Raw genomic sequence first — 27,450 nt, forward strand, 5'->3', positions numbered from 1 at the left:
CTCTGTTCTGTGTGATTCTTGGCTAGTTGATCTTGAATAAGGCACAGAGATGTTTTCGATTTTCTTTGCTTATATCTATAAAATGAAGGACTTGGGTGTTGTCTAAACTGTCCTCCAATCCCACAATGTTCTGGTCCTTTAATTCCCTACAATATTGAGTATGAAGTAGTTCCTTAAGGAATACTTGGTTACTTAGATGTAAAATCGTATTTATTTGAGAAATTGAAGGACCTATTCCAACTTCTTGGTTCTAATACAACTTCCTTCACTTTGCCAGTGAGGAAACTAAGATGCAGAGAAGACAATTAACATTTCTTGGGGCACATGAATTAGTCCCAAATTTAGGAATAATAATAACTCAAGAGATAGTTATAGATTGGTTGATTGATAATAGATAATGAATATATATGAGAAAGACAGAGACAGAAATCTAGACATAGTCTAGCTCTGTCTTTAAGGTTTGTAAAACCCTTTCTTTACGAACTCTATCAAATAGGTAATAGTGTATATATTATCATCCTAACATTATATGTGAAGAAGCTGAGCTTCAGAGGGCTTAAGCAGAACCAGAATCACAGCCAATAGAAATAAGGGCTGAGATTCACACACAGATTCTAAATTTTGTTGTTATTTTCAAAAACAGGAGTTCTACTTATTAAAGACTAGTGAGCCTCGTGTTAAGTTCCATCAAATTCAAATACATTATTAAAGGTATAGCCTGTGTACCCTTAGAAAGGGAACTGATTCTTCCTAAAAAACAACCAAGGATCTTTCCACTCATGGTAAACTAAGCACATTTACTCTTTGGACAGTTACTATACTGCTAGATTTGGAGAATACCAAAAACAGAGTATATCTGGCTTTCACCAAGGCACTTATAAGACCATATAATGTGCTGCAGAAAGAGCATTACATTTGAAATCAGAGCCCGTAGACCCAAATACAGGGTCTGCTACTTGTAACCTACTAGGTTTTGAGCTGGATCTTTGCTTCCATGGGCCTCAATTTCCTCATCAATAAAGTGAAAGCAATGGGCTAGCAGATTTCCAAGGTTCCTCTGCTTCTAGACTTATTTCCCTATGACCTTATATATTCACCCCTTTCTGTTAGTTCTACTATATTGTACTGAAGATGATTTTTCTTTGGTATAAATATCCATCCACATGCTTTTCTCTCCCTGGATTAATTTTGTGCAGTAGAGGTTAAACTCATCTCCTTATATTTAAAGTTAAACTCAATATAAGTAATTTTGAGCATAGTATTCCCATATTGCTTGAATCAGATTCAAATCCTTTATAATTCCTTTAGCAGCTTCTTGTCTTAGCATCAGAGGTAATGAATCAAGTCCAGGACTTGCCTTGCTTCTGTGTTAAACTCAATAAGAACCTAAAAAAGGTGATAGAAAGTCTAAGAATTCATCCTATGAATTGATCTAGAGTCTTTGGTGCACAGACAAAAATACCTCTATAGGTTCTGGTCTAACTTTTAGGCCTAAAAAAAAGAATACTTTTAACTTTTCATTTGTCCTTTGAACTTCCGGAACTAGGTGACTAACAGGGTTAGGAGAGAGAAATGGGATCCTCTGATTTTCTTCACTTAGATTATATGTATATGCTTTTCCCCTTGTTTATGTTTTAATTTTTCTCTATTTTTAGTTCAGTATCCCATCATTGGTTCATTTTAAGGTAGTCTGTACTGGGGGACTCATTTTCCTCACCTAGAGTATCATTTGGCCTTTTCCAATAATGTTTGGAGAAGCCTGTGCTATTTCTGTAACAATCTTACAGTACCAGGTGCAGTTCAATAGGAGACTAATGGTTCAGAAAATGGAGCATTCGACCCATATTAATATAATTAATGTCAGCCTACATTAATAATAGCCATTACTAGGCTACCTTTCCCCCCATGGTGGTTGTGGATTAATATTAGGGCTCCATTTCCCCTTAGCGTCTCTTTGATGTATGTACCATGAATCTTGATGTCGGCCACATTTCTATTAGTTAATGGTTTGGGTACCTACCTAGTATAGCTTCATAGTAAACAAGGCAGCTCAGAGGGAGGAGAGAAGTGTTAAACCGGTACTTGGCTGTATGTCTCCTTTCTGATACTGGTAATAAGGACTTAAGGATAATTATATACTTTATCCCCATTCAGTCCTTAGTCTCTCTCCCTGCTGGCCCAGAGGCTGATTAAATACGGGTGTGCTTAAGGATGGCACAAATTACTGTCACTTCGGGCTGCCACCCCCACTCCCCGTGTGACAGGTCCACTGGATGCAGCCCTTGGTTCCTACAGATCCAGGGCTCCCGGCTGCTCACAGCCTCAGGGGCAGAAATGAGGTCACTGCCAACTTGAGACTCTTGACTCCAGGTTTTAAGCCAAATGGGCTCAGGAAACCTCTTGCCACAAGAGGGCACTTGAAAAACCATCTTTCTTGCAGAGGGAAATGTGGCTGAGCCAAGCCATCCACCCTCCTGTGTTTCTGTTTCAAACATTAATTTAGAGGGTGCCGCCCTGCTTTCCCTGAAGTGGGGAACCAACACAGAGGATGACTTGAAAAAGTCTTTAACACATGATGGGTTTATTTAGCTTGATACTGCTGGGGCTGAGAAGGCAAGATGGAAAGTCATTAGCTGTCAGGTGGCAGATTAGTGTGAAGACCAGACATAAAATTAATATGTGCCCAGGGTCTAAGGAAATCAGACAATGATCCCAGGGAAATATATATTTTCAGTTCTAGCTTGATGGTTTATTAATTCCATTCTTCATCCTCCCTTCCCTCCCATGTCCAGTCAGGCCAGTATCTTTCCATTACATTATACCATTTCTGAACCACTGCAGAGGTCCCAGAGATTCTCTTGTCCAACTGCCTCATTTGATAAATGAGGAAACTGAGACCTAAAGATATAAACTACCTCACCTAAGTTCACTTATTAGTGGTCTCAAAGAGACTGGACCTAAGTTGCTAGATTCACAGCTCAGTGATTATAGTTTTATTATCTCTTTTAAAAATGATTTATTGATGGTCTTTAGAAGAATCGTTGCTACTTCCAAGTGATTCTCCCTCCACCTTATTCCCCAATTAAATTATTTTAACAAAGCAAAACAAATGAACATATTGGCCATCACTGAAAATGCATGTCCCCTTCCACCACTACATAGTGGTAAGTGCTAATCTACATTTCTCTGTTAGTGACAAGTCTCGTGGTTAGCTTCTCAATTGCACCACAAGGATGCCTCTTTTCTGCATGATTTCAAAATTAGTTTAGGAAAACGACATTACAAGTAACCTCAGAGAACCTCATGTTCAAGTAAACACTTTTTCTAGAGAATAGGAATAGGGCAGAAATAGGTGATTCTTGCCCTCTGCAGGCCTGAACACATCCTATAGGCAACAAAGAGCTGAATGCATTCCCAGAACTCTGAGGTTTTGTTTTAAGTCTAAGATCTTTGTATTATATAATGTGTATTAAAGGATAAAATTTGTGATGTCATCTTTTATTTTTTGCATAGGGGGCAGATGGAATCCGTGGTTTGAAAGGCACCAAAGGCGAAAAGGTGAGTATCTGTATTTTTTAGAATACATTTTGGCAGGCCAAGGTGAATTGTCCTCTGGTTCCTGAGATCTATCCCTGTGTTTGGGTCTTTCATTAGGAGAGCATCACTGGGCCATGCTGGATTTTGACTTTCCAAGATTTTAAAGGATTTCATTCTAGATGAATATTGTTCTTGGATAGAAAGAAGAAAAAGAATAATATCTCTCTGATTAGCAAAGCACTCTGACTACATTTTCTCATTTGAGATTAGCACTGATTCCACTGTCATCCTTTCTGTCCTCTCTCCAATTAAGGGCTATGGGTATTATTGTCCTCATTTTATAGATAAGGAAACAGAGGCACATAAAGAATGTCAGGATTGGAATTTGAAAAAGTCCTCTTGATTCTAGCGCTAAGCAATATAATTCATTCTCTCTCAATGAAGGAAAAATACTCATGTGAATGGCAGACTGGAAAAGTCCTCCCAGAGTCCTAAGGTGACGAGTAGAATTCTTTTCCCTCAATCTAGCCCCAGAGCTTCCTCATATGTAAAGTATTCACTGTGTCTGAGCAAGTTTGGAAGCCATTGGCAGTAGGAAGAAAGTCTTTGAGCCATACATGATCAAGCACACCAGGAATTTCAGGTGCTACTCATTAATCCCATAATTTTATGTATAAGTAGACTCTGTTATGCTGATAAAGGATTAACAACTGGCTCTCTGAATACACATGACACACTTTTAAATTTAATCTCCATGACGGCAATGGGCCAGAACTCTGGAGAAGTGTACTTGAAACAAGGATTCTTACAAGGTGTTAACTCAGTGGAATTGATAAGACAACGGTTATCTAGTTTAGCACGGTGATGAATAGTTCTCTAGTTCAGTATGATTGAATTAATCTTACAACAAATAATGGTTCCCTAATGATATAATGATTGGCTTATCCTCCGCATGATGAATGGATTTAAATGTAATAGAATATTTAAGAATTCAGAGTCAGACCTAGAGAAAGAATGGAAAAGACTTGAAGACAAAAGATCCTTGTGGTGGCTGGCCTGTTCTCCTTCACTTCTCCATTAAGACCAAGGCCTTTCTGAAGGTCCCTCAGAACGCTAGCCTGGGCCCAGGCAAAGGAGACAGACTGTGAAGGAGACAATAAAGACTTTTGGACTTAAAAAAAATGGTTAGCTTTCTGGAAGTCTCGGGACCAGCCTTGGTTTCAGCAAAATAATCACCACAAGAATAGTCAGAAAATCCAAAATCTTTATTATAAGTACATCATCCTAGGTGTCAATCTTGTAGAATAGGGGTCAATCTTGTTGAACTATATTAAGTACTAAGTACATGTAAATTAGAGAATTTAATCTTAATTCCACTGAGTTAATACCTTGTTGTAAGATTAAATCAATCATACTGAACTAGAGAACTATTGATCACTATGCTAAACTAGATAACCATTGTCTTATCAATTCCATTGAGTTAACACCTTCTTTCAAATATACTTCTCCAGAATTCTGCTCTTTATCAATTTAAATGTAGACAATCAAGAAATCAATACATTAAATCCTGATTTGTGGTTGTTGGCTAATTTCTGGGGTGTAAATGTCCACACTGAAAGTGTAGCAATTGGCCCACTGGTTTGAGTTGTCTCCAGCACATTTCTGATTAAATTCCTATCTTCTACTGGCCTGACATCTTCAGAACTTTGCATTCTTCAGTCTATTTCACATCAGAGGACGGGAGAGGACCTTACCAATTATCTTGTCTCACCCAAGATGAAGAAAAGTGAGAGCCAGAAAAATGAAGTGATTCACATGATCAAATTCAGGCTCAGACATTTATTAGCTGTATGAACCCGAGCAAATCATTTAACTCTGTTTGCTTCAGTTTCCTTAGCTGTAAAATGAGCTAAAGAAGGAAATGGCAAACCATTCCAGGATCTTTTCCAAGAAAATCCCAAATGGAGTCATGAAGAGTCAAGCATGACTGAAATAATTGAATCACAACAAAACAATAATTAAGTATTAGAATATGATAGGATATTGAATTGAAAGATAGAAAGTACCTTGAATGACATTTTGTCTAGCTCCTTTACTTGATATATTAGGAAAATGGAACAAATAGAGAGAGAACCATTTGCCCAGTATTATAAAGCCAAGAGGTTACAGAACAGAGATTTGAAGGTAAGTCCTCTGATTTCAGATCTAGTGGCTATTCCATTATACCCTTGTGTCTCACAATGAAAATTAAAACTTTTCTGAAAATAATTTAAGCTTTCTTGAAAACTTTGGAACAAATAACCCCAAGCATATTAAAATGCAATTGAGGGTGTTTCACAAAATAAATAAAAAATACAATAGTATATAGGTAATGTTAATATGAGGTTTTCTACCTTAAGATGCTTCCCACAGAGATTATGTGGATTAATGGCCTTATTTTGCCCCATTTCTCTTTGAGTTTGACACCACTGCCTCAGGGACATGATGCTAGTACTCTGTTTAAGTGCCAGTTGTTGATCCCTGAATAAGTCAGCTTTCCTGTATAACTTTGCTATCTGCATCTAATGTACCCATCATACATGCCAAGGACAATGATACGACAGGAGCCCCTCTCAAAAAAACCTGTTCTATTTCACTGGTCTTATTTCTTAACATTTAACCTTCCCCTTCTTTTTCTGAAATGCATGAGATCAAATGCCTCCTTCCATTGACATATATTATATATATATGACTCTAAGCAAGCTATTTAACCTCTCAGAGCAGGCAACTCTTCTAAGAATATAAGTTGCAGAAGAGTGGCTAGTTTCTTCATCAGGAATTCTTTAAGCCAATGAAAACATAGATCTGGGTAAATAAAAAACCCAGCAATTGCAGAAGCTCTTTATAAAAGATACCTGTTAAGGGTAGACTTGGAAAATAAACATTTCATGGCAGACATTGTTTGCAGAGAAAAAGGAACAGGAAAGGCAATACTACATTTCCATCTTCTCCTCAACATCCCTGTTTTCTTCAGTCACCAATGACAGACCTGCCACAGAGAATAATGAGATCCTCTTAGGGGAAGGGAAGGGAATGGGTATTTTTGGACCAGCTCCTCTGGTGAGAGGGTCTGCTGAATCCTTTTTAGTACCACTTATTCATTTTTGTGTCTACCTGGCACTCAACTCTCACCTGTGGCTCCAAAAAAGCAGTAGTGTGTACAATGGTCATACCCCAGTCAAACTGTCTTGGCAGACAGGCTGACCTAGACTGAGGGTATCTGACAGGCTTCAAGCCACTGCTAAGTCTGGGGGATGTCTGCCACAAGCCTGTGAAGACTTTCCCCAGCAGAACGGGCAGATGAGAACAATCTGTTCCAGGGAGGAGGGAGCTGGTCAGACATTAAAAGCACCACGGTCTGCATCTCAGGCCATCACCAGTCATCTTGACCTTTATCTTGCCACTAGTTTTTGATGACTCTGGAAGACAGAGAAAGTCTGAAGGCTTTGTGGAACTCTGCTTCACTTAAATCCAATTCGTACATGAGTCAAGATGTCACCCATCATGGCATCAGTCTTTTTTTGGAAAATGAAGGGCAAACAATAACCCTACCGTCTATTATTGTACATTGTAAAGCACTTAGCTTTACAAATATTATCCCATTTGATTCTCACAGTAACCCTAGAAAGTAGGTGAGGTGCTGTTAATATCCTCATTTTACATTTGAGAAAACCAAGGTAAAGCAAGATTAAGTAACTGAAGTCACAAATCACACAAGAAGTAAGTGTCTAAAATTTGATTTGAATGCAATTCTTCTTGATTCCAGGGCGAGCATTCTATCCACTGTGCCACTTAGCTTCCTCTTGTTCAATCATTTCAATCATGTCCCACTCTTTGTGACTCCATTTGGGATTTTTTTGGCAAAGACTCTGGAATGGGGCTTGCCATTTCCTTCTCCAATTCATATTACAGATGAGGAACTGAGAGAAACAGGAGTAAATGACCATAAAGACTGTTTTATCTTAATTTTCTGATTTATAGACTTAAATATTATGAACAAATATTCCAATATGTGAAGAGCAAATGACAGTCTGAATTGCTGCATCTTACAACTTGTTTTTTTTTTTTTTAAGTATACATTTATTTAATTTGATGAGATAGTATCAAAATCATTCTGGTTGTTTTTGTTCCCTTCTGAATTTACTTTAGTTTTATTCTGTGTATTTGTTAATATTTTATTAATGCTATTTTCTTTTTTTTTAAAATTTGCTCCTTTGTCATTACCCACTAATTTTCCTCCACCCTACTAAAAGAATGTTTTTTTATCATTAGCATCCAGAACAGTTCCAAGCTTGTAATCTTTCATTAAGTCCTTCATTACTCATTTTTAATTCTTAAAGCAAAGGTTCTTAATCCTATGAATTTTATTTCAAGCATTTAAAAACATTATTCTGACAAGGGCTTTACCAGATTTTTAAAGGGATCCATGAAACACAGAAAAAGCTTAAAACCCTTTATCTTGAATTATGTTGGGGGAAAAAAAAAACTTTACTTTTTCCTAGAGGAGATACAAAGTTTAGATAACATAGTCTCAGCCATATAGAATTAACAATTCTAAGGAGCAAAACATAAAGACACATGACTCTTATGACCACATTACATGATAAATACATAGTAGGTGCATAATCTGATTAGTCTAAATTGAACATTAGCATGGGCACATTTACCAAAAAGATATGTTTGTACTGATTCTTTGAAACGGTACAGAGTGGATTCAGCTCTGAAAGCTTCGTTTCTGGAGAAATTATTGCCACTCTCCTTTGGGCTCTATTGAAGTTGAGTGTGAAATAGTTCTGGAGGGGAAAAAAATAGACTCTACAATGCTTCAGAATAATTTGTGGCTGTTACTGATAAGTTGCCAGCATTTATAAGGATGTCAGAGACACGAGCCCTGGCAGGGGACATGCTGCTAGTTGGTGACAGCAGTGCCCTCATCATTTCGTTGAGAATTGTGTTATTCTTTGACATATGAGCTCCCCAAGTCGGGACCTTGAACATTTACAACTTGGCTTGGTTTCACTGGCTGGGTATTTTTGTATAGGCCTCTTCCTTTCAGTCCACACTGAGTGTACAGATAGAATAGAGAACTAAAGAAGTCTGAAATCCTCTTCCTTGTAATGGGAGTGAAAAATGTTATGTTCAGCTCTTTACCTGTGAAAGTACAACTCGTCTCATTGATAGGTTTTTCTCCTCCTTGACATTCTCTTGGTGGGGAATGTGCAGGCCAGAGAAAAAGGGAATCTTAAGATGATGTCACTTTTTGTAAGTAAATAGAATTAAGGGCTTCTAGTGGAGTGACTTTAGAGTAGTATTATTATCATGTATTCCATATTCTCTGGGAGTCTGCTTCAAGAAGGTCCTGATTCCAGAGCACAGGGGCAAAAATAGGTAGAGAGATAGAGAGATAGATATGGAGATATAAATACATATAAATATGAGTATGTGTGTCTCTGTATATCTATATATCTGAAGATATATATATATATATATACATATATCATGTATACACACACATAGATATTTTATTCTAGATTAACAGGTTGCCTAAGCTAATAGAATCTGAAAGCTGTTAGAAATTAAACAAAAGCATGACATAGTGTCGTCCTATGAAATATTTTAAAACTGGAGTGGATGATGATGAAGCAGGATGTATGATGAAACCTACTTGGTGAGAATTGCATTAACTGTGAATTTATACAAGTAGCACATAATCATCTATTCTGGTGAACTGGAAAACAACCACGTTGTACATGTCTCTATATCCACCCTTACATATGTTTTTCCTCCCCTTTCCATTATTCAGGGTGAAGATGGCTTTCCTGGATTTAAAGGTGACATGGGCATTAAGGGAGATCGAGTAAGTATTTAGAGACTGCAGTATCTTGTCTTCTGCAGCTGGAAGAGTTTAGAAGTACAGTCTTTATGTATATATCTGAAAAATCCTAGTACCATCTTTGAGATAAGAGAGAATGGTAGAATGCCAGAGCAGAAGGAAATCTTAGATAGAGTCAAACCATCACTCCAATTCCCATCATTTTACAGATAAGGAAAAATGGATAGTTACTTACTCAAGGTCTCAGAGCAAGTTGATGGCAGATTTTGGACTAAAACCAGGTCTCCTGACTCCCAGTGACCTTTTTAGCACTCCAGGCTTGTGCTACTTCACATGCTGAGCCCTTGAATCCTAGTAACTATTTTCCAAGATTTGAAAAAAATCCTTGTGTTCTGTCATTCTCTGTTGGGAAATGAAGGAAAGAACTGTAACAACTCACCTTGCTTTTGTAATGAATATTTCAGTTCTGCTACAGATGAAGACAAGCTTTACTGAGGAAAGATAGAGTTCAGTGGCTCGCAGACACACACACACTCAACAGAGTCACCAGCCTGTGCTCTAATATATATGAGGAAAGGGTAATGCAAAGGAATCAGAAAGGCATCTCAAGTCAGATCTCTATCTGGAGCACAGGGCAAGCTGTCTGGGCACAAGAGTTTTGAAGTCTCACTAATAACCTCAGAGTGAATAGGCCACTGGGAGGGAAGGAAGGAAGGAAGGAAGGAAGGAAGGAAGGAAGGAAGGAAGGAAGGAAGGAAGGAAGGAAGGAAGGAAGGAAGGAAGGAAGGAAGGAAAAGAGAAAGAGGAGAGAAAGAAAGAGAGAGGAGAGAGAGAAAGAGATAGAGAGAAAGAAAAAAGGAAGGAAGGAAGAAGGGAGGAAGGGAGGGAGGGAGGAAGGAAGGAAGGAATGAAGGATTGCAGGCAGTCACAGAAGCTGTAAATCACACTTGTATGGAAATATATTGGAGATGTTTTCAAAAAATACTTCAATGAGGAAGTAGCTTTTTAATCTGTTTTATCTCAATCTGACCGGTAATAAACACAATAGATAGATATATTTTTATATATTGTATATTATGTATAATACATTGTATAATATATAATATTTATAAGATATAAACTATAATGCATTGTATATTATTATATGTTAATGATATGTACATATATATTATATTTTGTTAAATGGGTCCCAGATAAATAAAGGATTCTATACTTCATATTAAATAATTACATTCTTGATACAGAAACTGGAAAAGCATAGTAATTCTAGAACTTTCCTAGAGCCCTAGGACTCTGAAATCTATACTGGTTCTCATCCTTTTAATCCCTTGCAGCTACCTCTGTACATATCAGCTTGACATGAAAAAATCCGATATGATGTTCCATTGTGAGATTAAGTGCATCTGTTCTGATCCCAGGTTGAAAGGACCCTGGATCTGAAAGAGATTGTAAAAAGTACATACTCAAAGGAAACAGCCAGCCCTTATTTACCATTAATAAAGTTCCTTATTTGGCTTTGGCTTTTTCTTTTTCTCTTTTTCTTTTTTTTTTGAGCATGAATGTCAAAATAGAGTAGGCTTACTTGGGTATCCAAGTAATTGGATCCAAGAAATTGTGAATAAGTAAGTCATGGGCTTTTTTCCCATGCCATATGCCTTGTTGTTGTCGTTTGTATTTTTTTCAGCTGCTTTACAGCTGTCTTAATAAAAAAAAAAAGTCTCAGAGGAGACCCCATTAACAGTCAGACCATTTCTAACCATTTTCTAAGGATGAAGCTGGGTTGTTCACACCTTATGAAGTTTCCGAGCAAGAAAGTAGTTCCTCCCATACTCCCTTGCCAGAGGTTACTTGGGAGATTCTGAAGTATTTCTGGAAGAGTGAATTGAGTACAGCCATTGTGAACCCAAGTTATTTTAGCCAAGAGACACTAGATTTAGAGGAGATAATTGAGGTGTAAGATCCCACAGCTTGAGGAAAATAGCAACTCAACCTCCATGCAATGAGTCCAACATAGCTGACTGAATGCAGGCCTATAATTTACCACACAATAGCTCCACTTTGCCTATAACAATGAAAACCTGTCATCCGCTCCATCGAGGCAGGAGGCAGAAGGCAAGCCAAAGTGTTAGTTTTCATGAGGTGCTTCAGTAGTTCCCATCTCCTAATTCAGATACTGAGCAAGCCGGGGGCAGAGGGAGATGGGATATTTTATGGAGAAGAAAAGGGGCTGAGAAAAAAGTTTTTTTCTGTGTCATCCTCGGCTTTGATCTCTTTGCTTGTATGTTTTATTCATAGGGTGAGATAGGGCCACCTGGACCTAGAGGAGAAGATGGCCCAGAAGGCCCAAAAGGACGTGGTGGTCCTAATGGTGACCCAGGTCCCCTTGGTCCTGCTGGAGAAAAGGTAAATCTTAAGGGAGGGGATGATGAAGGTGAGGGTGACGTCTTTATCTTTTGTCATAGTTTGATCTCAGTAAGACTTGGGAATACTGCTGAATCAGACACTTTCCTCCTTTCCTCTCTACTTACATCTCCTTCTCAGAATTATTTGCTATGGATCAAACTAGCATTTAGACCTAGCTCTAATTTCTTGATTCCAGTTCCTTTCCCACACAATTCACAATTCTCTCTTTCAATTACATTCTGAACTTTTGGGGACTGATTGATTCATTTCTGAGCCTAATGTCTCTGAGCATTTTTGTTCATGCCTCTCCTCCCCCATCATGGATTATTGCAATGGCCTTATAATTAACCTTCCTACCTCAAGCCTCTTATGACTACAAGCCATTCTCCATGCTGCTACCAAAGTGACTTAAGTACAGCTTTGTTCCTTTCCTATTAATGCAACTTCAGAGGCACCTTAATACCACCAAGATAAAATATAAATTTCTTTATTTAGCTTTTCAAGTGCTTTACAACCTATTTTTCTAACCTTATGGTATATTATTTCCCCTCCTGCACACCAGGAGCCAAACACACTGAACAGCATAACATTTCCCATCTCTGTGCCTTTGCCCCAGCTCTCGCCTGTGTCTGGAATGTACTCCTTCTTTGTCCCTGTCTCTTTGACTGGTTTCCTTCAAGACTCAATTGAAGCATCATCTTTTCTATGAAACTTTTTTCTGATTCCTTCAATTACTAGCACACTCCCTCCCATGATATCATATATCTAATTAATTTGTATTTATTCTCTTGATATTTGTACTTATTGTCTTCCCTATCCAAATGCAAATTCCTTGAGAATAAGAAGTGTTTCTTTCTTTCAATTTGCATTGCAATGACTATTTTGATACCTGGTCCACAGCAGATTCTTAATAATACTTGTTGATTTATTAATTAACTGAGTTTTATCCTGGACAGGCACGTTTTTTTCCTCCGTTCCCAGAGCACAAGCTCATCCTCGACCCTAGAGTGTCTGTCATTGTTCCATATGTATAATTCTTGACCTCTTAACTAACATGTCTCCTGAGAGCAAGAGCCATATCTTCTCTTCCTCTATGTCCCCCACAGTGCCTAGGCATTGGGCTGAGCACATAGTATTCATATTGCAATTTGACTTGATAGGACCAAATGAGAGAATGTAGAGCAGTAGAAAAATATGAGTTTTTATAATTGCTAGGAATTGTTCCTCATGAGACCATAGTACATGATAAATGTATCTTCATCTTGACTATCAGCTGAGACAGTTTCACTACAGGGCTGCAAATCAGGTCGCTTTAGTTTTTCCTGCTTATAAATCATTGCCTTTGTCTAGCTAACATCATCTTATCAAAGCTTAGAAATATTACCTTTGAAGAAAACTGGCTTGAATGTCTCTTCTGCATCCCCAAGCCCTTAGATAATATTTTTCTCCTATATTATTTTCCAAACACAAGTGTTTATATTCTGTTTGTACCTCAATATAAATATAAAGCTTGCTCCCAAAACTCAATACTTCGTGTTTCTACTTCTATTCCAGGGAAAACTTGGAGTCCCAGGCTTACCAGGCTATCCTGGCAGACAAGGTCCAAAGGTAATTTAGGAATGCTTCCTCTTAAATATATTACTCACGTGACCCTCCTTTGGTCTCCAGCCTTCTACACTCATTTCTTTCACACTATTGCCTCTTCTCTACCACTAGCTATGAATTGTTTTGCTTTTAAAATATGTCTTTTTTTTTTAACTGTTGCATGTTTGTAGCTGAGTTGGAAACAGAGAGGCCTGTTCTGTCACTGAACTTAAAAACGGAAAGTGAATGTATCCCGCCCAGCACATACAAAGCTGGAATGTTTGCCTTACTTTCCACAATATCATTTGGTTGATATCAGCAGTTGCAGATGTTCAAAGCTTGGGATACTTAATCTGCTATCAGGAAGTGATTCCACTTTGGAGATTTCAAGGTCATTTGCCAGGAACTAAGTGTAAATGAAAGACAAGAACTTTACTCACGTTAAATCATGTTCTAACCTAGTTCTAACAGTTCCTGGAGGCTTTGGGAACCATTTAAAAATTATTTTATCCAAACTCCATGTTTTATTATTCATGGTTCTTCCTTAAAAAATAACTGGCTGCCTGACACTGGAGACATAATTAACGGCAAAAGAGTGTTTCATCTCTGTAGTGCATTTACATATGATGCTTATTCCCGAACACCTTTAGCTGACTGCCTAACGTAGTTTGACTATACTCAGTCATACTAACAAAGGAAGGAGAGTGGGCTGTGACAGGAGTCTTCAGTAATGTCACCCTGGTTAAGGAAAGATCGATTCAAAATGGTTCTATGGAATACTAATAGTCACATCTACAATATGTAAGCACATCATTTATATGCAGTGGAGGCATTAGGTCGAGGGGAGCATTATGTGATTTATGAAAACATCTATCTGTGGCAGAACCTGCAACTCCCACTGCAGCTATAAACTACAAGATTCTCTGTATATATATATATGAAATAAGAAAAAGGTTGGCATCTGGGCAATTATCTCTTTAGCCACTAGCATGTATATGGCCAAATTGTTGGTCAGGGATAGAATAGGAGGAGAAGGGAGTGACAGAAGAAGCTGGGAGAAAGAAAAAGAACAGGATGTAAGTGTGTGTGTGTGTGTGTGTGTGTGTGTGTGTGTGTGTGTGTGTACAGATGCAGAGTATAGCTAGCGTAGGCTTTAGAATTGTAAAGGATTTCACCTTTGAATTAGCTGTCTTAGTTCATGAGAGATTCAACTGAACTTAACTCCTTGGTCGAAAATTCAAGTTTTGTTGAATTCAAGGAAGTGCCAGGAAACTAAGCACATTACCATGTGTGGATGGCTGTAATTTAAGCAGGAATGTTGTATAAATAAGCAATTCACTTAGAGAACAGGAAGATACTTGATGAATTGGATACCTTTCTTGCTAAAGATATTATCTAGGGCTTATATAGACACACGGAACATAATATATAGTGGTAAAAGGGATTTAGCACTCAGTGTGGTGTTCTCATATTGTAGGCTCATGGGGAATATTTGTTGAACAGATTTATTGAAATTAGTGGATGAGAAGTACATCAGTAACTTTGTACTTAAAATAAATTTATTTTAGATGTCAAAAGGCCAAAAGAACACTTTCATTTATAACCAGATTCAAAATTCTCAGTTCTAGATAATAGCATTGCTACTGCTTAGGGCATGATTCTACAAATTTCTCTGTGTATCCACATGCTTGTCTGAATAGGCATGATAGGTGAAGTAGCATCAGGTAACTGGGTATTGTTTATCTCACTTGTTTTTAATCTCACAGAAATGTTTGAGATCCAGCTAATTCTTTGCTATGACAACATTATATATAGAATTATAAGCTGCCTGAAGGCTGTCCTACCTCTGTGCTGTCTATAATGTCTAATTTAGAAATATGCTGAATTAGTAATAGCTGCTCAATAAATGTTTGCTGAGTCCCTTGTCTTCCATTACTATTAGATGAAAACCATCTCTAAAAAAAAACTTGAAGTTTCTAGGGATAAATATAAGATAGATAATGATATCTATTCATATATACGATATATCATATATATATATGTAATATATATTGATATATAGATATATTGATATCTCATAAATGTGAGATAAATATGGGACAATTATGAGATATGTGGCCAAAAAGCCCTAATAGAAACTTAAACTACATTAAGAAAAAGATACAGTATCTGTGACAAGAGAGGTGATGGTTCTATTGTCACAAGATAATAATTATTATATTGTATTTAGTTCTGCATATCACTGGAAGCAAGAAATGTCTAGAAGAGGGCATTCTGGTACTCTTAAGTCTCAAGATCATAGCAGATATAGATAAGTTGTAGGAACTAAGAATTTTTGCCCTGGAGAAAAGAAGCATTAAAGGAATTATATGGTAGTTTTTTGTCAAGTATTCGAAGGGTTGTCATGAAAAAAAAAAAAAGTAGCAGCCTTATTCTGCAAAGGATGGTAATTAGAACCAAACTGCAATTTCATAGAAAGAGAAACTTCCTAATAATTAGAGTAAGCCAGAAGAGAACTGGACTGCCTTGAGTTGTAATAGATGACTCATTCTCGGGGGGTCTCTAAACACAAGCTGGAAAAACTTTTATTGGGGATTTCAAGAAGAGGATATTGTCAACTCTGTAAGTGTTAGATCAAATGATCTCCCAGATTTCTTGCACTCTAAAATTCTGTGATTTTGAAATCTGTGTTGAGGGAGTGAGGTGTAAATAGTTGCAATGTGTTCTATTTAAGTAAGTTAGGGTTAATAGATGCTAACAACAACACCAGATATTTCTCTAAAATCTTTCAGTATCAATTAGTCCCAGCTGATTTCATGTAACTTTACCCCCTTTATTGCAGGGTTCGATTGGTTTTCCTGGCTTCCCTGGAGCAAATGGAGAGAAGGGTGGAAGGGTAAGTAAGAATGATTTAGTAATTTACCTATGCTATTTTTTTGCTTTTCCCTTTTGTTACCAGAGTGTATGTGTTTGTTTGGGGATTTAGTGGTTTAAAAAAAGTGTTTGTTGATTTCTCACCTGCTTTCCCACTTAGAAATGCTTTTTGCAGTTGCTAACCTTCAGGAAGAAGCCTTTTTTAGCTGTGAGTGCTGATGACAGTTTTGACAAATGGCACAATGGGTGTGTTAGAAGTGGGCCCAAACAGGACAGATCTGAATTCCTCACCAATTTCTGCTTCTATGAAGGCTGCTCCTGACAGTAAGACCTTCGTAGGTCTGTTTCAGCAGCCCACTGACCCCTTTCTCCAGGCCACTGAAAATGATCAGCTGGATAGTTTAAAGAAAGAAATGACTATATCAGGTTTTTCCTCCACTACCCTGGTCCAAACTCAAGAATATTACATTTCATTTCTTTGCTACTGCTTAAAAGACCCCATTGTGACAAAATCCACTTGGGTGAGTTGAGGTGGGGAAATGTGGTTGCAGAATCTGATGCTTCTTTGTTATTGTCAGGACCAAAGGCATTCTCAGAGCAACATACTGGGTAAAATTAATGTCCTCCTTCCCTCTTCCCAAATAGGGAGCAGGTCTTCCCAGCAAGGGGTTGCTCTGGGCACTCATTAATGAAATCATGTGGTAGTGATTCATACTTTGCCAATCAGGAACAAAGGAAGGGCCTTGCAGGGGTCTTAGAATGCACCTGTTAACCCAGGCCATTAAAAGGGATGGAAAAAGAGATAAAGAACGAATTGTTAATTTCATTCAAGGGTTATCTAAAGCTGACATTTTGTGAACACAGATGTTCTGAAAGATATTTGTCCCATGTGCCATTGTAAGACCAAGCATTCAAAATAAACTCAAACCAATTTTTGCCAGTTCCTCAATGCTTGCCCCAGCAGAGACAGTTATACTTTGAGTTCTCTTGAAATTTGTTGCTCCATGTTAATGTTATCATCTTCAAAGAAAGAGCCGATACGCTCTTTTGAGAATAGGGAGATAGATTAGACACAAGCCAAATACCATGTAAACAAACATGTCCTGCCAGATTTCATAAAATGGAAAAATGATGTCTGTTCTGGCTAAAACTTGACAGTATAAACATAAAGTATGCGCCAGAGAACTTCCAAAGCCAGCTGACTCATCAGAAGTATGAAGAAGGTACAAAGAGTGCCAAATACTAAATATCATTTGCCCTCCATTTCCGTGGCCTTTACATGACATTGTTATAGGTGTAGTTTGATTTCTGATAATTTGTGATCATATCAGTCACAGCGATTTGGATGTGATATCATGCTGCCAACAAAATAAGCCAGTGACAAGTCATTCCTCGAAGTGATAATATCTTGTTTCTTTTCATTTTCCACAGACTTCTCTCTAGAGTTTATGTCTTAATCCTAATGAAGTCAGCGATTAAGGGCTGACCCTCATATGGAACAATTGATTTTGCTCCATTCTGTGACTTCAAACTGAATCCTTACCCATAATCAATTATCTCATGAAAATGTATTGCTGGTTGTATGGATTTCACTGTACAACTCTTCTCCACTAGCAAAGATGCAATTCATAGAGGTCCCCTGATGCCACTGGGTCAGTAGCATGTTTTTCAGATGCAATAAGCAATATATAACATTTGTGGGTCATGCTTAGTGAGACCTATTCTGAGATAGAATGGGCTGACCTAAGAGAAAATGATTTCCCTTTCACTGGATGCCTTTGAGTAGAAGCTACATGATTATTCTTTGAAGCTATGGCAGAGAGAATTCTACTAAGACATAGATTGGCCTAGATAGTTTTTGAGAGATGCTTTCCATCTCTGGGATTTTGTTATTCTATAACAGTCATTTGGATTTTTCCAAATTCTTTACTTTGCAACTAAATAATTTCCTCTTTCTTTCTGAGAGGAAACTTGGTGTCCTACTAATCAAAGATTTCCCTTTAGCAGCTTAGTTCATTGAAGTGTCTGATTCCCAATGTTACATCTAAAAAATGTAACCATATTGCTATAGTAGAAAGAGCATAAATCTAGTTATTCAAGTTACACTGTTTTTCTGGACTTGCAGTATTCTTAGCTATAAAAGAAAGGAGACAGACCAATCTTTCTCCAAAGTTCTATCAGTCTAAAATTTGTCAATCTTGTATATTAGCAGTATCTACATTTATTATTCGGTAGAATGTGTTCAGTTCATGATTTTTTTAAACCAGGAACACCTTTGTATATTCAGTGATTCTAATCAATGTTTATTTCTTCCACCAGCATAGTCTGTAGAATGGGTATTCTCTCCTTCTCCTCCTGTGTTTCCTGTCAATTCCCATTTCCAAAATATTTCATAGATGATCTCTCTAAATAATGAAGACCTTACTTAGAATTGGAAGGGCCCTTAAACACAATCCAATCCAATCCAAACCATATATGAAAGGAATTCCCACTATAACATATTTGATATTGGAGGTTGCTGCCCTCCAATAAAGGGGAACCCACAACTTTTAGATACAGCCTATTTTTATTAAAATACTTCATGGATTCCAATAGAATACTCAGATCATCTCATCTATCAATCCCTTATTTTGCCTGTCTAACTAGCCTGTCATCACCAATGGCACCTTTAAAATGTTATCAACCAGTGCAAAGCAATTTCTTTTTGTGAAAGTTAGTCAATGATTCCAAAGATCTTTAACATTTAAAACCTCATTAAAAAGCTTGGATCTTGACTTTTTAGAGCATTGAGTGTTGACCATATTCCTTGATGCAGATTCTCAGATGTCTCAAACACATCTCTGTTTTAAGGCGGGCCCTCCAAACACCTGTTTAATTAATCAGTGCATTGGCCCAGTGGCTCAGTGAGCTAAAAGAGCTAACAGACTGTAAAAGTTCCTGATCTGACAGACACAGAGTTACTGAACCAACCAGAATGTTCCCCTGGCATTTGCAGTTGTGGCTCTAAGCCATATGCTAGAGAATGATGCTGCTGATTCTGGCTAGCTCTCACCTTCTTCATTGGTCTCATTCCTAGACTCAGTTATCAGGTCATTAAGTTTGAGTCATGTCACTGTAGATATACTCATGGAACCCAATAAAGACTTGTCACTTGTCAGAAGTCTTTGGCCACTTTTACAAAACACCCTGCAGCAGTCCCAAATGGAAATGATTAAAATCTGGTCAGAAGCAATGGGAAACAATGGAGAAGGTGATGAGAAACAGGAGTTTGGTGACCTTAACCAGAGCAAGGAGCTTACACCTCATTAATCCTGCCCAGCTGAGAATTGATGGGGGAGCTCACAGGGATACTGTGTTGAGTAGGAGAGAGTATGGAACAATTCCATTTTCAGAGTGAGAGAGTTGAAAAAGAAAGAAAATCTGAGCCACATGTTTTGGCTTCTTGGTCTGGGTTAGTATAGAACACAGTTGAAGGTTTCTGCAATGGCCTCTTAGCGTTTGAAAAATGCAGGGTGGAGAGAAAAGTCAAATTTTGTTAGATACTCTACTACTCCAAGTGCTGAAAACCACAAATTAACTCTACTCTCCACATTTCTGCTGTGTACATTATCCTCATGGGCTTCCTGACAATGATGCCCAAATTAGGAAAATTAAATACACTGCCGTTTTGTGTTTTTGGCATGAGTCAAAACATGAACTTCAGCATGGGAAAACGAGACCATTACTTTTCTTCTGAATACACGGTAATAGTGTTTAATATGTTGTTAGATGGAGAGACCAGCCATCTTTATCTTTCCCCTGTCAGAATTAATCATAGCCTCCTGTTTCCAAGAAGTGAGTGCATCTGTCAGACTCATAAACCTTCTGTTTAGTTACCGCTATGGAAAGATGGTTTAAATATTGTTTGACTTGAGGTTCCCACACCCTCATTCCCATCCCCTTTCTTCACTCCCCTTCTCTCTCTGAAAAGTTCCTGGAATGGAGGAAGAATATGTAAATATTTAGGACACCTTAATTGAGTTTGTTTTCCACAGTACTCTGGAGTACAGCTTAGTTTTAAAGTTATGGTGTTGGTTCAGTTGTCATTTGCAAATGCCCAGGCCTCTCTTCTTTCTTTTCCATATCTTCTTGTCTAGGACTTTAAGGACTTTTAAAAGCAGGCTCCCAGGTTATGAGGATGTGGTGGATTTTAGTATTGGGAAACTTTAATGCAGTGACCATGAATCAGACTTCTTCAAACGTTTTCTTGGAATTTTTTTCTACTTTGGCATCTAGTTTTAGTAAACTAAAAAGAGTGGGATCACTGATAACTGCCATCCTTCTTCATGTGTGATATTCAGAGCAATGCAATTTTTCTCTTAATTTTAACCCAGTAATTTTTATTTTTTCTTTTGTTCATTTATTATTAGTAAAACATCTTAACTCTATTTTTTGATCCATGAATAGATTTTTCAACCTTGCAAAAAATTGGCCATGGTCATTTGTAGAAAAAACAGGCATCAGCAAAATGATAAACTCACCTTAGTGGCCTCCCTGGGACCTGAGAGCAAGCTCATCTGTAATGAAAGAGAATTGGAGATCACTGCTCTGTCTTGTGCAGAGCAAATCTTTCTAAACTTACCATGGGATATGATAACTTTCCTGATGTGTTTGATTATCAACTAAGTAGAATACTAATAACAACATCAACTATCTTATCTAATGCTTTGCCATTTATAAAATGATTAGATGGGATCACAGGTTTAGAGCTAGAAAGGATCTTCACGACCATTTACTGCAACCCATTCAGTTTACAAAGGGAAGGAGGTCCAGAAAAATTAAGTGATTTGCCAAAAATCACCCAGGTGGTAAATGACAAAGAGAGGCTTTGAATTCTCTCATGACTTTCTGTCCATTGCCCCTACCCTACAATTTCTCCACAATGACCTTATGAGATAATAAGTGGAAAGGTAAGAGTTCTTATTTTAAAAATAAGGAAACTGAGTTAAAAAAAAGTTGGAGCATGTCCAAAGTCACATGGCTATTTATTGGCAACCTTCAGACTTGAAGTGAAATATTCTTTCCACATTGCCTCCCAGAAGTGACCAGGGTCACAAAGCAAAGGATGCTGGAAAGGAGCATCTGAAGTAAGGGCTGGACCTAAGCCACTTCAGAGGTCATGCGTCCTTCAAGGAGGAGTCTAGCAAGCAATTTGTTTATGTCTAGAGTTATATATTGAAGGGCTTTCTGTACAATGGCTCGATTATCTGGACCATGAGTTGCTTGTCACCTGAGTTGTTTTAAAAAAAGGAAAATAAAGTCCTTGAATATGTCATTTGGGAAGCTTGGATTAGAATTGTAGTTTGTTTTTTTTGTTGGATTCAGTCATGAAGTCTATGTGCATTGGGGTCTGACTGGCTTCAGATGATAATTCGGCATTTACCACAATGTTAAAAACCCAAGCCTTGTCATTTTCAATTCAACTCAATCCAGTAAATTTTATAAAATACCTGCCATGTGCAAGACTCTGGGCTAGATGCTAGGAATACAGAAACAGAGATGACTTACTATGTAGGCACAGTTCCCCTGAATCCCCACACTCATTTTTTAAGAGAATTGGGTCCTTTTTACCAGAGTTGCTTTCAGTCATGCAAACATGACCGATGCATTGCCATTTATAAATGCCAATAACAAACTCAGTTCAGTCATGGATATTTACTTTGGTGTAAAGTTTGTAATTTGAAAAAAGCAGATGTTTCATTAATTTTCTTGGGCAAACAGTTCTCTGTTGCCAAAGGATATTGCCATGTAATTAAAGCAATGAAGGCAGAGTGCATTGTTAAAAAGCAACATAATTAACTCATCATTATAAATGCTTTTATTAAATTCCTTTCAAAATGTGGACCACTAAAATGCAGGTTTTGTTTCAAAGCAAATGAGTGATTGATGATTAAATGACAGTAAGTATTTTTCATGAATCATCTTTAACAAAGTCTAGTCCTTTTGGGGTTTTAGCATCAGAAACCAGAAGTGTAATAAGATAAATTGAGAAACAATGAAGGTACATGAGATTTTTCTTAAAAAAAAAAAAATCCCCACTCAAGTAATGTAATGGCTTTACTTTGCAGTCCCTAGAGCCTACATTTACAAGAAATGATCTTAATGGTGCAGTAGAAAGGGAACCAGACTAGAGAGGGGAGGGGGAAAGGAGGTCAAGGGATCACAATTCAATCCCAGCTCTACCATTTCTTGCTATATGACAACATGATCCATTAGGCCAGAAGGCACTAGGTAAACTATTTTTTGCAATTCTTATGATTTTGCTGGGAAACAAATGCAGCACATTATGCTCCACATTTTGGAGAATGTGAAGAGAAGTCCAAATTCCATTAGAAGAGAAGAAAAATAACTTTCATATATGATTTATGTTCCAAATTGCAAGTTTGCTTGTCGAGAGAATCTGTTGAAATTTTAATGGCTAATATGCTTAACTGCAGCTCAAGTAAATTATGTATGAAAAGAGTTGCTTCTTTTCATTTTTTCTTACAATAATGATTTTTCCATTGCTCTGTGTGTGTGTGTGTGTGTGTGCATGTGTGTGTGTAGGCTTAAACCTCATTCAAATCACAGTAAGAAAAATGTATCTCAAAAGGCCCAGTGCAACTGTATGAAGCTTTGTGAGTTATACCTATGGTAACCTAACTTGCCTTGTTTACGTTTCTCTTGAAAAACAAGCGAGAAGAAATGGTGCTCTCAGTCTAAGAAATACTCAGAGTTCAGGTTTCCCACCTAGTTAGTTCCAAAAGAATACTGGCCATTTAATCACCTTGATAGCACAAGATTGATGCAATCTCCTAAGGATGGTATGGTTTGAATTCAAGTCTTCCTGACTCCAGCTCCTCTGCTCTCTGCATTATGCTTCTGGTTGAAAGGCTGTGGCACTTCATAAGTTTTTGTTAAATTCAATTGAAAGTAATCAGACCATAATAATGACAGTCATAGATGACAATAAGAGCTAATACACTTTAAGTGACTCACCACCATTGTCATTTGATCCTAGGGAACACCTGGAAAACCAGGACCAAGAGGGCAACGAGGTCCAACGGTAACTATTATTTTGTCTTTGGGGGCTTCTGTTTCAGGTTCGCTTTAAATATAGCAGAGAAGGCAAATGCCAGAATGTTTGGGAATAGAAGTAGGGCTAATAGGTGGGAATGGAAAAATGTCTGTATCTAAGTTACTTAACATTTACTTTACTATGCTATGTTTGCAGGGCCCACGTGGTGAAAGAGGTCCAAGAGGGATCACTGGCAAGCCTGGACCTAAGGTATATCTTCAGGTTCTTCATCCCAGATCCCTGTTAAGTAATACCATGCATTGAACTGAGATTGGGATGCTACCAAAAACATCCAGAAGATGAGGGCAATCTTTTTTTTTTTTAATCTCCTCCTGGGAAAAATGAAAAAGAAAGAATCTTAGGTTTTGAAGAAATCTCCCTTTCCCTTTCTTAATGACCTTTTGACAAGTTAAATCAAAGTAATCACACAACTAAGTGTAACATTTAACTGCATGTGGGTTCCAAATCTGAACAAGGAAAATGTTGGCCCAAAATATATCGGATGATTTGGTAGCCCTCCAGTTGTTTAATTCCAGAATGCTAGATCCAGCCATTTGATATATCTCTAAACACAGCTGAGATTACCCATTCCTCATGGTGAAGATTCATTATTTATTTGAAAAGGCCTTACTGATCTTTGGAGGGAAATTGTTAGAAACACACACAAAAAATGATCTTTTGTCATCAGTAAGCATCTGAGCCAGTAACATACAACTCTTCCCTCCTGACAAATGGTTTTAGAGCCAGCTAATTAAATAAGTAATCCTTTCTTTCTTTTAAAAAATATACACTTCAGCCAACTGTATGGTTCGTGTTCTTTTGATATTGATACTCTAAAATAAGTTAGCTTTGTAGAGGAAATAGTTTCTGATTGGGGTTTTCTTTTTCTTTTTCTTCCTCGCTAGCCAGAATGTAGTAGGATAGTAATGATATATAAACAATTCTTTTGTATCATTATCCACCCCATAAACTGAGTCCATCCAAGCTACCATTTTGGAATAATTATAGTAAAGCCTTTATGGGAAAATACATTGTTACCATGTTGAAGTAGGCATTAAAATAAACAGCTGTGCTTTGTCTTGACATGAATTTTTGATAAATTCTTTGACTGGAGCTCAGCATTTCTCTCCCAGCAGGCTTCAGTTATCCTCTTCGAGTGCCCCAGCCCTGTTGCTGTTATTTCAGTCATATATTTGTATTCAGCAGTTGTGGGGGATAATAGAAAGCCTTTGTGGGCCATTGGTGAGTCCTTTATGAGAAAATCAGAAAAAAATTCTAGGAAAGTGGAGCATCTATACCTTTATGACATCTGTCTGTCTTTTTAGATTTTTATACTTTTATAATGTCATGAAATAGTATCCTTAAAAATTAACAAAAAGTACTATTTTTCCTACTTTTTCCCTCTGAAGGGCAATTCTGGTGGTGATGGCCCATCTGGTCCTCCTGGAGAACGGGTAAGATGTTTTCAACACTTGTGGTTGTGATTGTAATACATATCTTTTCCCCAAATATACTTCTTTCTCTAGTATCAAGAAAATCTATTGACAGTGATCCTTTCACCACCCAGGAGAGATGAAAATATCCTAAGATTTCCTAAAGGAATATGTTCTATTATTGATATTTACAAGAAAGAAAGTTAACCATGGGTAGAGGTAACTTCAGGGAAAAAAAAATTCTAAGCTAAAAATCATGACCAATAGGAAATAAAGCAACATGCTCTTGGTCACAATCAGGGTATTTGAAAAGTGCTTGAGGCAATGAGATTTAGATCACATCCATCTTGAGATAAACCCAAGGTTTAGTGTATATTCCTGTAATCGGAGAAGGAAAAGACCAAAGGTCCTTCTTTCAATGATTATTTTCAGTTAAATTTTTTGTTCATTCTTGCATCATGTTACCATTTGGGCTTTTCTTGGCAAAGATACTGGAGTGGTTCATTATTTCCTTCTCCAGCTCATTTTACAGATAAGGAAATTGAGGCAAATGGGGTTAAGCAACATGCCTAGAATCACACAAGTAATAAGTTTCTGAGGCCAGATTTGAAATCAGATCTTCCTTACTCTAAATCCTGTGCTTTACCTACTCTGCTGAATTTATCAAACACTTTGATATGTCTCAACCTTTCAGCTTGGGGCATAATAAATAGAACACTAGAATTAGAATCAGGAAGATCTTAATTCAAATCCTCCTTGAGATATTTGTTAGTTGAGTGTCCCTGGCCAAGGCCTTAATCTCTCTCAACCTCAGTTTCCCTATCTGTAAAAAGAGGGTAATAATATCATCTAATTTATACTGTTTTTGTGAGGATCAATGAGATTTTATGTACACACATACACATGTGAGCACAAAGACTGATGGAATACAGACCCTCTCTCAAAGAATCTATAGTCCAATAGAGCGAAGAATAATTAAACAAATAACAAATATACAAATAATAATAAGAGAGAGAAAGGGAAATACCAGAGAGAGAGAAGTCAGACAAGATGCTCTCATAAGCAAACAATCCCTTTCAGTTTGGGAGAAACATAGGGAAATCTTGATGGAAGCAGCAGCTATCAAGGGTGATTGGCAGGCCTTCTGTAATCCAGGATAGTAACAGTTTTCAAAGAACACTGTCTCTAGCTACTACTATCTCTGACAAATATACATACCAAATACCAGTGCATGTTTCTTCTCACTGATTCCGGGGATATTTAAATCATTTATCAAATCTTGCTCAGCACACAATAGGATCATATGATCATAGTTTTAGAGTTGGAAGGAACCTACATAGATAATCTATCTAGTAGAACTCTTTCCTTTGACAAATGAGAAAACTGAGGCCCAGAGATTTAAGTGATTTACCTGGTATTATCCAGGTAGTTAATGGATTTGAAGAGATCCTCTGGTCACAGAGCCATTGCTCTTTCTCCTTTACCATCATATCTATTATACCTTCCACTTGGAGTAGTTAGGAACAGATAGAAAAGGCAAGTTAAGATAAAACATGGCCCTTGATCTCTTAGAGTTCATAGTCTAGTAAGAAGATAACCAGCCATATATACAAATAGTTATAATATACAACGTTATACTATAAACTCATTGGAAAGGTGCTAAATGATACCTGAGGGGGGAATTCTGTATGCCCAGTGGGCTTAAAGGTGAATAAGACTAATCTCTGTTCCTCTAGCAACTGCTATTCTAGAAGAAAAAATGGCAAAGAATGCTTCTTTAAGATTCAGCTTTTTATTTACAAGATATATTCATGGGTAATTTTTCAGCATTGACCCTTGCAAAACCTTTTGTTCTGATTTTTCCCCTCCTTTACTCCGCCTCCTCTTCCAGAGGGCAGGTAGATCAATACATGTTAAATATGTTAAAGTATATGTTAAATACAATATATGTATACATATCCATGTAATTATTTTGCTGCACAAGAAGAATCAGACTTTGAAATAATGTACAATTAACTTGTGAAGGAAATCAAAAATGCAGGCGGACAAAAATAGAGGGATTGGAAATGCTATGTAGTGGTTCACACTCATTTCTCAGAGTTCTTTCCTGGGTGTAGCTGGTTCTATTCATTGAATAAATGGAACTGATTTGGTTCATCTCATTGTTGAAGAGGGTCACGTCCATCAGAATTGAAAGATTCAGCTTTTAAATTACTTTCTGTCTCCAGGGACCGAATGGACCTCAAGGGCCCACAGGATTTCCTGGACCAAAGGGTCCTCCTGTAAGTAACCTCTTCTCAGTCTCTATAAGTATTTACTTTCTTCATTTGCTAAATAGGGAGACTAACACTTGTTTTAGCTACCTCATAGAGTTGTTGCCAACTTTAAAGTGCTATGGAAATGTGTGTTGTTTTTACAAGGCCTAAATTCACATTAGTGCCATCACTGAGAAGGTTTTTGTGGACAAGTATTGGGAGGGGCCCAATCTAATCCTACACACATTCATTTAGCACTTTCTATGGACAAGGCATTATGTGAATTCCTCAAAAGCAAGCCTAATGAGTTACATCAATGTCTTGCCATCTGTTGATTTCTCAGTTGATTTGCCCAGTATTCCTAAGAAAAGGCAAGATAAAGGTCCTTTACAGAAA

General features: G+C 37.4%; 1 protein-coding gene across 2 annotated transcripts in view; it reads left to right on the plus strand.

Moving 5' to 3' along the window:
- COL5A1 (collagen type V alpha 1 chain) overlaps window positions 1-27,450 on the plus strand; it is a 292,321-nt gene that overhangs the window by 204,933 nt on the left and 59,938 nt on the right. For both annotated transcript variants that reach the window (XM_051980301.1, XM_051980302.1), the window contains exons 28-36: window positions 3,514-3,558; window positions 9,380-9,433; window positions 11,705-11,812; window positions 13,367-13,420; window positions 16,239-16,292; window positions 23,310-23,354; window positions 23,523-23,576; window positions 24,776-24,820; window positions 27,028-27,081. In XM_051980301.1, coding sequence (XP_051836261.1) covers window positions 3,514-3,558; window positions 9,380-9,433; window positions 11,705-11,812; window positions 13,367-13,420; window positions 16,239-16,292; window positions 23,310-23,354; window positions 23,523-23,576; window positions 24,776-24,820; window positions 27,028-27,081 — 513 coding nt within the window. The remainder of the gene's footprint in view (window positions 1-3,513; window positions 3,559-9,379; window positions 9,434-11,704; window positions 11,813-13,366; window positions 13,421-16,238; window positions 16,293-23,309; window positions 23,355-23,522; window positions 23,577-24,775; window positions 24,821-27,027; window positions 27,082-27,450) is intronic.

This window comes from Antechinus flavipes, chromosome 2 (genome assembly GCF_016432865.1).
Source record: "Antechinus flavipes isolate AdamAnt ecotype Samford, QLD, Australia chromosome 2, AdamAnt_v2, whole genome shotgun sequence".
In the NCBI taxonomy this organism is placed as follows: Eukaryota; Metazoa; Chordata; class Mammalia; order Dasyuromorphia; family Dasyuridae; genus Antechinus; species Antechinus flavipes.